This window comes from Pipra filicauda, unplaced genomic scaffold, assembly GCF_003945595.2.
Source record: "Pipra filicauda isolate LSUMZ 115617 unplaced genomic scaffold, ASM394559v2 scaffold192_size1418226_pilon, whole genome shotgun sequence".
NCBI lineage: Eukaryota > Metazoa > Chordata > Aves > Passeriformes > Pipridae > Pipra > Pipra filicauda.
Window position 1 is genome coordinate 1,270,599 of NW_024104301.1, and position 11,167 is coordinate 1,281,765.

The window sequence follows — 11,167 nt, forward strand, 5'->3', positions numbered from 1 at the left end:
CCGTCGGCTTTACCAGACCCCTGCTCTTTAGAGTCCTTGACAAAATCCACCTGCAAGGTACAGATCTGGGTGTTACTCTGTAACCACGCCAGTGACAAACCTCCTGCCAGACTCTCCTGGGCCGAGCAGTTACCTCTGAGGACAGGCACACGTATCTGTTGAACATGAGGAAGAAGGGGCTGTACTTGGTGGCCGAGTTGACCGAGGTGCGGAAATGGAAGAGCACGGGGTCCAGGTGGGCATCCCACTCACTGGGCTTCTCGTTCACCATGTTGCAGATGGAGGACCTGAGCACCTCAGCACTGGGGTCATCCAGGCTGTCGGTGGGGTCTGCAGGGGTGAGGACCTGTGAGATGTTCCAGTGCTCGCACAGCTGCCGGCTGACCTGCAAAGGCAGGGCCAGGCCCGCCGGAGAACACGGCCCATCAGCACCACAGCAGCCTCCACAGCCCCCACGGCCCCCTCCCCATGCCAGGGGATGCTGCGCAGCACAAACAGCTCTCCAGAAAATTTAGAGCCGGAGAAAAGGTTTTGCAACGACTGTTTCTACACCTGAAGCTTTCCACAGCACTGTGAAGCTGGGTTAATCCCAGGGTAGGGCAGGATTTCATGCACATGGTCTCACAGGACCTTTCCTTCTCAGCAGAGAGGCTGGAGGTCTTGCACCACAAACCACTGCCTTAAATCCCTGCCAGGGTGAAAATCACCTGGCAAATCACCTCCCACTCCCAACAGGGCTGGGACAAGGATAAGGCACCATCAGCTCCTCACCCCCACTACATGGCACATTGCAACTCTGCCTTCAGGACCTGCTGCCCAAAAAACCTGCTGCAGGTCACGTGGCTTCTCCCTGAACCACCCAGCCCCTGACCTACCTCCTCACAGAAGTCCCAGCTCTGACTGGTGTAAATGTTCTTGGATGCACCAAACCTGAACAAGAAGAGGACACACAATTGGTTTTTTTCCATCAGCTGAGGCAGAGCCAGAGGATTTTGCTCTTCATGGATGCAAATGGGATATGAAAGGGACAGAGACCCTCCAGTGGGGCTGGTGCTAATGAGGCTGGCGTGACCCCACTTCCCCACGAGCAGAGAGGGGTCTGCTGGCTCCATCTGTTCCAAACCAGCCACGCCTGTTTGCCTTTGAATGACAGGGCAGCAGGAGAAGCAAGAGAAGTTTCTTGCTCTGAATGCAAATCTCCACTGGCCCCGTGAGTTTTCCACAAGGACAATGTCACGTGGTGGCATGTGCCGTGTGAATGCAAAATGAACACTTTCCAGGAGGGATGAGGGAATGGCTTTAAAGCTCCTGCAGAGAACTGGGGCACAGCTCTCTTGGCCTCAGGGCTACTTGGAGAGCCACTTCTGCTTCTTTCTCCCCTCCCTGTAACGAGGATAACAGGCTCTCCTATAAAGAGCAACTGAGAGGCACTGCATGGTCTCTCCTGTAGAAGGGGGAGTTCCTGCTCTCGTGGGGAAACATCTTGAGGACACTGAGTATTTTTTCAACACAGATCCCAGCGTTCCCCATCTCACTGCAGAAGTGCAATGTAACCAACAACAGAGGAGCCCACCTGTAAAAAATGGCAGCCAGGGCTTTAGCCACGGACAAGGGATCTTTCTTCTGCAGAGGAGCAGCCTCCACCCACTTGGTGAAGTAGTCAGTCACAAGGAGGACGTGTGTGTTGCTCTGACTCGTCTCGGGAAAAGGACCTGCGCAACCAACCATCCAAAAAATCAATGTGATGCCGTAATATCACCCAAATGGGCACAGTCAAAAACCCAGCCCAGCAAAACCGCTGCTGCAAAACCCACCACAACTCCCTTCTGCAATGTCATCTGGCCAGAACATTTGGGTGACCTTTGTCAGCAAAAATACACCCCATCAGAGCTTCAGTTCTGGGAAGTAACACACGCCCACAGCTCCCATTGTGTGTGGGGAGGGAGCCGAGCCAAGCACAGGGATCAGGTTGCACCCTGGCCTCCTTGGCACTTCCCCACAGGCAGCTCTCACTCCCGGCCTGTGGCAGCAGGTCTGCCACGCTCCTGGAGCCCTGGAGAGCCCGCCAGCCACACACACTCACCGTGAATGTCTAATCCCAGCACTTCCCAGGGAGATTCCACCCTGACGGGCCGCGCTTTCCGCGACACGTTCTTGTTGTGCTCGGCGTTCTGGCAGGTCTCACACATTTTGATCTGGAAAGGGAAAAGGCAGATCAAAAGGCTTGGGAATATGCTGATGGATTCTGTCAGACTCAGACTGCACGGATTATGAAGGGGTGAGACAGACAGCAGGGCTGAGCAGCTTCCCTCTACCCAATGAAAACAGTGAGGCACAGGAGAAAGAGGACGAAACACCACAGGCTGACACATCTCACCTCTCCCAAAACTCACCTGACAGCTTCCTCTGACACAATAACCAATTTTCTCAACGTGGCCTACAGCTAAGCTATTTCTCACCCTGTTTCCAGGCAGATATTTATTGCATTTTAACCTCCTACTGCTGGTTAGAAAAATCATCAGCCCAAGGATGCCGGAGGAGCTCAGACCATGTAATGCAACCACACTACTCCAAACCACACCGCTGCAGAGCCCTGCTGCAGGAGACTGTCAGCAACAGAACAGGTGAGGCAAAGCAGCTGAGCAGAGCCAGTGGAAACACTGAGATCCTCCCCTTACCATAGTTTAGAGAACTGGGCAGCTCTGGGAGCAATCCAAAGCTGGGCTCAGCAACTCGTCTGAAACAATCCCATGTTCCCATGCTGGCCAAAACTGCCCTGCACCAGGAGGCTTCCTGACGCTCAAGGAAAGACATCTAAACTATCCAGCTGCCTCGGGGCATTCCAAGATTCACCTGCAGAGTTACTCAGTTTGTGGTTTCAAAGCAGCAGGCACTAGAGATGACATCACCCCTGCACTCCTGGAGCTGCTTACTTAGGACTGCTGCCAGCACCGGTGTCACCGACACGGTCAGTGCTCTCAACTCACCCAGTCCACGACATCCTTCACAATCCCCAGCCAGTAGTACCGGCTCTGGATCCGGTGCACGGTCTTTTTCTGGCCCAGGTGGTTCCCGATTTCGGTGAAGTGGCTTTCCAGGAAGACCTGCCGCCTCCGCTCGGGATCCACGATCACCTCCCGCTTCTCCTCCTTCTTGGGCCCCACGTAGTAGAGACACCCACCTGTGGGCACCAGAGGTTTGTGTCCAACACCCCCCTCTCACGCCACTCCAGCTGCTCAGCCCCAGAAAAAGGCTCATTTTCCACAGTGGGAAACACGGGAAGAGAGACACAACCTCGGGGTTTTTTGCCTTGGGAGCTCCTGCAGCGCCCCTGGAGAAGCTGCTGACCTGGAAACACCCCTAAACAAGCCCAGGGAGAGCTTTTCTGCAGGCAGGGCTGCGCGAAATCCTCTGCTACAATAAAACCACTGCGGTCCCCACGGGGCACCGGTGCCACCCGCGGTGACACAACCCCCACTCTGCGCCCCAAAAATGAAGCTAAGGCACAGCAGGGGGGCGGCAGCGATGGTGACAGTGATGGAGGCAGTCATGGTGCATCCCACGGCTGCCAAGGAGCCACATCCCCTCCCCAGCCGCAGGTCCGGCGCATCCCTCCTCCCATGGCATCTTCCCAGCCCGATCCCTCGGGGGTATGCCACGGCCGAGGTGCCCCCCATCAGGGTCCCCACCGTCCACGACGAACTTCTGAGCGTAGCGCTTGAGGTTCTTCCTCTTGATGGAGCAGAAGCTGGGCGGGAAGCAGCCCTCGGCCAGCAGCCGGTAGATGTCCTCGAACTTGCTGCCGTGGCCGCAGGGCTCGGCCGCCACCACCACCTCCCGCTCGGCCTCGGGCAGCGCCGGGTCCATGGCCGGGCTGGTCCAGGACCGGGATCCGGGCCGGGGCCGGGGCCGCGCTGACCCCGCCGGGCGCGCCCCCGGGCGCGCCCCCGCCGGCCGGGGCGGGCGCTCCCAGGGACCGTCTGCAAACACCCCTTGGCGGCCCCGAGCGGGCCCGGCCGGCCCAGCGGGGAAGGGCCGTGCGGCCGCGGCGCCGCTGCGGAACCCACCCGCGGTGACGTCACGAAAAGCTCAAATGAAAAACAACAGCAAAAAGAAGGCACAAAACTGGGGAAAGAAACGGGTGCTTTTCGCCTCTCCCCGTTTTCCGCCCCGGTTGGGAATTTGTCGACGCGCCCTCGCGCGGGAGGAAGCGGAGCCGTTTTGAGGGCCGGACCCCGCGCGCGCAGCGCCGGCGGGAAACATGTCCGGGGCGCGGCCGTTCCTGGCGTGCGCCTGCTTCTTCACCGACAACATCTTCCTGGGCCGCTACGGGCTCCACGTGCGGTACCGGGACCGGCGGCAGCTCCGCCGGGAACACGGCCGGGTACCGCCGGGGGCGGGCGGGGCTGCCCCGGGAGCGCGGCCGGGAGGGTCTCCCCCGGGAGCGGGGTGGGCGGGTGGCCCTGCCCGGTGACACGGGCGGTAGCGGGTGACGGCGGTGTCCCGTGTGTTGCAGGCGCTACAGGAGCGCGGCTGCCGGAGCGAGGAGCAGTTCCAGGCTGTGCTGAGGGAGGTGAGCGCGGGGACCCCCCTTACACCTGCCGGGAGGGGGATTCGGGGCAAAGAAGAGTTTGGGTTGGAAGGGACCTTAAACGTCATCGAGTTCCACCCCCTGCCATGGGCAGGGACACCTCCCACTAGCCCAGCTTGCTCCAAGCCCTGTCCAACCTGGCCTTGGACACTTCCAGGGATGGGACAGCCACAGCTTCTCTGGGCAACCTGTGCCAGGGCCTCCCCACCCTCACAGGGAAGGATTTCTTTCTAATATCCCATCTAACCCAACTCTCTGTCAATGTAAAGCCATTCCCCTTTGTCCTCAAACTTCAGAGCCTTGTAAACAGTCTTTCTCCATTTTTCTTGTAGTTTGTTCGGGTATGGAAAATCCACAGTTAGGTCACCCCAGAGCTTCTCTTCTCCAGGCTGAACAATCCCAATTCTCTCAGCCTTTCCTCACAGCAGAGCTGCTCCAGCCCTCTGATCACCTTGGTTCCTCCTCTGGACTCTCTCCAACAGCTCCATGTCCTTCCAGTGCTGGGACCCCAGGGCCATTTCCACACCCCCCGGGGGTCCTGGGGCCGGGGTCAACCCTAAAGGGAGTTTGGGACTTGCTGAAGCCACAAGCCCAGACAGAATTGGGGCACAGCTCCCCAGCACCTCGTCCCAGTCAACTCCAGTGCTGGACAGAGGTCAGAGGAAAGAATTCTCCCCAGGCACTGCTGGGGAGCTGTTTACACAGCCAACACCCTGGAATTAAATACTGTCACCCAACACTTTGTCCCAGTGGCCTCTGTGCTGCTCCCTCCTTGGATTTAGTCAGTTGGCTCCCAGCCCCCTTCTAGTTTGCCTTTCCTTGTCCTTTCTTTTGCCAATTGTTTTTAAAGAGTGCCCTGAGATGGGATCACCCAGGGGTCCTACAGGTTCACACTCCCCCCAGGACACCCTTTATTAAAGAATCTGTGCCCCTTCCCAGGCCAGGGACAGAGATCTGTCACACAACCAGCTCTAATTTCACCTGGAGGACAGACAGGTTCCTTTAGGGATTTTTGGCAGAGTGATGATGGCAGTAAATCATAATTAAAGCTTTATGAACAGGATATTATGATTCATATAGCACAGAATTTATGAGTAGGACAGCACAGGATTTCTACAGGCAGAATCAATGCAGCACAACAAGCAGAATTTATAATACAACTTCTCTCAGGATTTCTAGATTCAAACTTTAGTTGTAATTTAATATCACCTAGATCCTAATAACTCCCTAGTCACCTGGACTCTGCAAATCTGCTAAGATCTTAATACCAAGGTTTGCTGTATCAATGTAAACATAACGTAGACTCAAAAATAATATAAAAGAATAGGATTTACTCACTCAGCCCTCAGAGGAGTATGTCTCCTGCCATCAGAGGTGTCCCTGACTGTGGGAAGTCATGGCTCTCACTGTCCAGCAGCTGTTCCAGTCGAAGGTTTCCACTTAGGACTTGTAACTGCCTGATTTTGTAGGCAGTGCTGGGGGCTGTTACAGTTCCCTGTTCCCTGTCAAGGTCACCAACAGCACCTGGTGACCAGGGGACTGGGCCCTTCAAGGCCAGCAAGGAAGGGAGTGATTGGCCTTGAGGCTGGGAAGGAGGAGGAGAAGGAATCTGTTTGGTTTGTCTGCTTGGTTCACAAGACCTTCAGGGCCTGATAATGAGGGAAAGGGAATGAATAGATGACCAGAGAATGGCTGCTCACCTCATAAAGTGCATTAGTGATGCTAACCAGGGGTCAGGAGGGAAACTGGTCACACCCTCCTTCCTTCTTTAGAGAGGAATGTTATAAATTAATCTTATGAAGGGGAATTAAACAGGAAGGGCTGGCTGAATCAGCTGCTAAAACAGCTGTTTGCTCTGAAAGGACAGATTAGCCTGTCTCCACCACACTTAGCAGTAATCCCTTCATGACAAGACTTGTCTCCCTCCCAGCAAGTGTCTTTATTTTGGACAATGCTTATATTGTCAGAACACAAGCCAAGGCTTTTAAAGCCTCCACTGACAATTCAGGAGGTGTCAGGATGCCTGAAAGGGCTGAAACCTCACAGCTCCACTTGGCACTTCCATAGAAAGGCTTCAGTTATTTTTTTTAAGCCATCTGTAAAGAGAAAGTCTCTCCAAACCCTCTCAGGCATTTGGCTTTTCAGATATTTATTGGACTTGTCTTGACTACAGAAAAACAAAAGCACAGACTCCACTTCCCAGAGGTGCCTGAAACAAAAATAACTGGTTTAAAACAATGAGCAAATTCCTGGAATTGTTTTAGTTGTCCCTTTTGATTTTCTCACAATATGCTCTGTTGTTTATTTGCAGATTGAGGCAGAAGTGCAGAGAAGAAAACAGTTAGTCCATCAGTCAGTGGAACGCAGAACCATCATCTCCAAGTGCTACAAACCAAAACACCCAGAGGTGTACACTCTGCAGGTACACAGTGTGTTTGGAGTCTCTTTTGCACCCAAGGAATTACCTGAGAGTTTATTTTTGCAGTTTATTTTTCTCTCTTCTCCTCGGGATCATGCAGTGCTAAAGCTGGACGGAATTTAAACCTGTGTGTGGCATATTAAAACTGAATTTAAAACTTTGACAGCACAGCATGTTCTCCAGGCAAGATTCCACCTGGTCTACAGCCAGGAAAGGGTCATTCCATATGGAAGCTGCTCCAGCACCTGGTACTGGACTTGAAATACCATTAGTAATTTAAACATAAAGCATCATTGCACCAAACAGGCTCGATCAGGTCTAATGAGGAGCCACAGAAAACAGCCTTTATGGGCTACTTTGCTTTGAATTTCCTCATGCTTGCCAGACTCAAGACTTCCCAGCTGGATAGTTCCCACAGATAGCAGTAATGCACAACCAAGTTCACACAGATTTACTGTGATCCTCCAGCAATAAGTGCTGCTGTTGTTTGTTATCATCAGTGTGGGGAAGTGCTCAAAGCAGAGCCCAGTCACTCTGTTGTGCTGATTCCATGACAAGAGGCTAAAATCCACTAGGAAAGATTTTGCACTTACCTGTTAGGAATCCATATTGTGAGCCAGGCTCTTTCCTGTCATGCCTATAAAAAATCTGGCCAGTTTTATGTAGAAACCCTCAAACTTACCTAAACCCCCAAGTAAAACACAGGAACATTCTGCAGTTCCTGCCGTAGAAGTAACCCCAGTGTGACTATCAGCCCTCTCCCTAGAGACTGCACATTTCCCTTGTGGCTCCCTGGAAATCCATTTCTCTCTGGGGTCATAAAAGGCTGTACTGGCTAATTGTGTTTCTGTATGTTTTTTTCCCCTCCTTCCCTTGCCACCAGGATTCCTTCCTGGCCCCAGATTTCCTGGAGATCGTGCGATACTGTACATCGCCGGGAGCTCATCTCCAGGGCCTCCTGGGCTACCTCGAGTCCTTCTCAGGTAAAGGAAACAACACCTCAGTCACACAGATCTCCCTCTGTGATGCTGCAGCTTCCCTGGTGACAGCTGTTCCCAAGCCCTGTCTCTAGTAGCTCGGATTTGACACAGGCTGAGGCAAACAGGATGTTATTCTCTGCCAGACAGGGGTCTCTGGAGGGGCAGTGCTGTGCAGCAGTTCTGCTCTGGAGCAGACACTCTTTTCTGCCTTCCCATCCCATCCCAGTCTGCTGATGTCTCACCAGAGGCTTCAGCTGCAGCAGGGCTGGGGCTTTTGGCTGTGCCACCACCTCACCAGGGAGCCTGAAGGAACACTGTTAGCCTGGGGAGCTTGTTTTTCCCTTCCCAAGTGCTTTGCCATTTCAGACAATCCCTGTGGGTTAGTCTGGGCTGAAATAATTTCAGTCTTCTAAAAAGAATTCTGGGTTTTAAGCTTCTCTGGAGGCATCTGTGAAGCTCTCTGCCTACCAGAAATGCTGACAAAATGTAGAGGGGAAGAGGCAAAGTTTCCTCCTTTTCTCAAGACGAAAAGAGAGACCCAAATGTGTCTGTGCAGAGCTCCTGAATTTGTCCAAGGCACGATTTCCAGCCTTCTCCTGCTGTCTTAATCTCAGCTTCTGTATCCTCAGTCCTGAGCTCCCCTCACACAGACCTTTAGGGCTCTACCCTGAGAGGCAGCTCAGACCTGGTATTCCCAGAAGGTTGGCACCAGATGAGTGAGTCCCACAGCCCCTAAATGACCTTGAGTGTCCTTCCAGCCTGCCTGTGATGAGTCGTTGATTCACCACCCTCCCTCCAGACTCAAAACACTTCCTTGGCACTACATCTGTCATTTAAACCAGTGCCAGATCTCCTGACTGGATGGGTGAGCCTGGAAACGAGGGACCAACATGAAAAATAACAAATACATCCTGGGGAATGGTTCCAGCCCTTCGAGCAGCCTGAGCACAAAGTGAAGCACGAGGGTCCTGTGCCCTCACTGCCACCAGCACAGTGGAGCTGGACAGGCAGGCAGGAACACTCACCTGTGATCTTCCCCAGCAAATGGTGTCTCCCTTCTCCTGACAGATAAGAGGATCTATCGACTCCCAGTGTTCACAGAGGAGTTCTGCCAGACCTTTGTGGATGAGCTGGAGAACTTTGAGCAGTCGGATATGCCCAAAGGCAGGCCCAACACCATGAATAACTACGGGGTAGGATTTGTCTCCTGTGCTTCTTTGGGGGAGTGTTCACTCTTCACCTCCTCACTTCTCCTTTCACTTCCAAAGTGTCTGTCATTTTACATAGAGCAGTTGGAGTTCCAGTACCCCCTTGGAGGGAAAGGGTTGAGGGAACGTTACACAGACAAAAGGACATGGGAATGCAGGGAAAGGGGATGGGAGTTGGTACCTCAGGGCAAAGAGCACCTTGTATTTTTAAGCAATACCCATTTAAATCAAGGAGTCAGTTTTTAAAGAACACTCACCTTTTGATCTTGCTCTGTCTTTCCCCCATCCCTTTCCACCTTGATCTTCCTCCTTTCTCCTGTAGCTGGAGCCTTTGCTCTAAAGTTCTTGCTCTGAGCCAGCAGCAGGGCTGGAGGAGGAGGACAGCTCTGATAATGTTGCTCAGCTGTTCCCACCTCCTCTCTTTGACACAGGTTTTACTGAACGAGCTTGGGATGGATGAGGGCTTCCTGACCCCCCTGAGGGAGCAGTTCCTGCGGCCCATCACGGCCCTGCTGTACCCTGAGCTGGGGGGATCCTGCCTGGACAGCCACAAAGCCTTTGTGGTCAAGTACTCCCTGCACGAGGACCTGGATCTGAGCTCCCACTATGACAATGCAGAAGTCACCTTAAATGTCTCACTGGGGAAAGACTTCACAGAAGGCAACTTGTACTTTGGGGATTTCTACAAGGTACTGAGCACATTCCCACTCTGGACCCCCATTCCATTCCCCTCTACCTCCTCATCCTTCCCCCTCCAGTTTCAAGGCATAAACTGTGTTCTAAAAAACAATTATTCACTTCTGACAGTCAGACCTGCTCTGTCCCTTCCCTCTTTTTTACATGTTTTGGTTATACAGAAGCCTTTTCTGTTCCAATATTCAGGTTTCAAAGAGAGCACAGAGGCAGCTTGTAGTAGAAGTTGGAGTAAACAAACCAGCCCATCTTTCCACAGCTGAAACAGTGAGCAGGGAGGTCCTGAGAGAGAGATTTATTTCAAATGAGACTTAAAGCTAAATCTGCAGCACCTGTTTCTAGGGCAAGAGAGGGTAATAGCTCTCATACACAGGTGGAACAGGTTGTTTTGATTGAAACTGGGAATGTCTTACTGGAAAACAGTCGTACCCATCTGCTGCCAAGTCACCATTGAAGTGTTTCAGAGGTGCAGTTTGTCCTCTCTATGTTGCTCCCTGGGGGAAAAGGTGATAAGTGTCAACTATGTGAGTGCTGTTCTGCCAGGTACTTTCTGGTGCAATTATGAATCCACCTCCCTTTGTTCCAGGATCCCAGTCCTGTGCCGAAGTACCTGGAGGTGGAACACGTGGGAGCCCAGGGGCTGCTCCACCGGGGAGGGCAGATCCATGGGGCGCTTCCCATCGGCTCTGGGGAGCGCTGGAACCTCATCGTGTGGATGAGATCATCCCTCATCCGAAACCAGCTCTGCCCCATGTGCAACAGCAAACCCCAGCTGGTGGAAGCAGAGGGATTTGGGGATGGGTTCACAGGAACCCTGGAAGAGGACGTGCCCGAGACTGTGGATGTCTGTGCCCTGTGGTAGGGGATGGGAAAACACAATTTCTGCAGACCACGTTGCCTAAAGCTCCTCTCTGACCTCTCAGACTGCACTAACAGACTCTGATAGATGCAGGAGTCCTGTAAGAAGTAGCTCTACCATGGAAAAGGATACAAAGCCAGCCCTGCCAGGGTTAGGGGAGCTTGGAGAGCTGGAACTCAGCTCACCAGGGCTCACTCTGGGGCTACAGGACTGTAAGACAGAGAAAGCCCCAACACTTTGGTGCACTACAGAGACTCAGTAAATATTTTCAGGTGTACAGGGAAAACACCCGAAGATCCTTGGCCTCTGTGCCAATAGCAGCATCCCAGGTCCTGCTGGAAATGGGAAGGAATGGTGATTAAAGCCCTACACTTACCACTCTCTGCTGTTCTCAGTGGCCTCCTGTCCTCTTCCAGG

At 53.2% G+C, this 11,167-nt stretch overlaps 1 protein-coding gene across 1 annotated transcript; it reads left to right on the plus strand.

Moving 5' to 3' along the window:
* The first annotated feature begins 3,991 nt into the window (after positions 1–3,991).
* On the plus strand, positions 3,992–11,128 carry OGFOD2 (2-oxoglutarate and iron dependent oxygenase domain containing 2). The gene is made up of 7 exons (XM_027739812.2): positions 3,992–4,384; positions 4,517–4,573; positions 6,903–7,013; positions 7,894–7,993; positions 9,059–9,183; positions 9,630–9,887; positions 10,478–11,128. The coding sequence occupies exons 1-7, from the start codon at positions 4,262–4,264 to the stop codon at positions 10,751–10,753; spliced, it is 1,050 nt and encodes a 349-aa protein (XP_027595613.1). The 5' UTR covers positions 3,992–4,261; the 3' UTR covers positions 10,754–11,128.
* Positions 11,129–11,167: the final 39 nt, after the last annotated feature.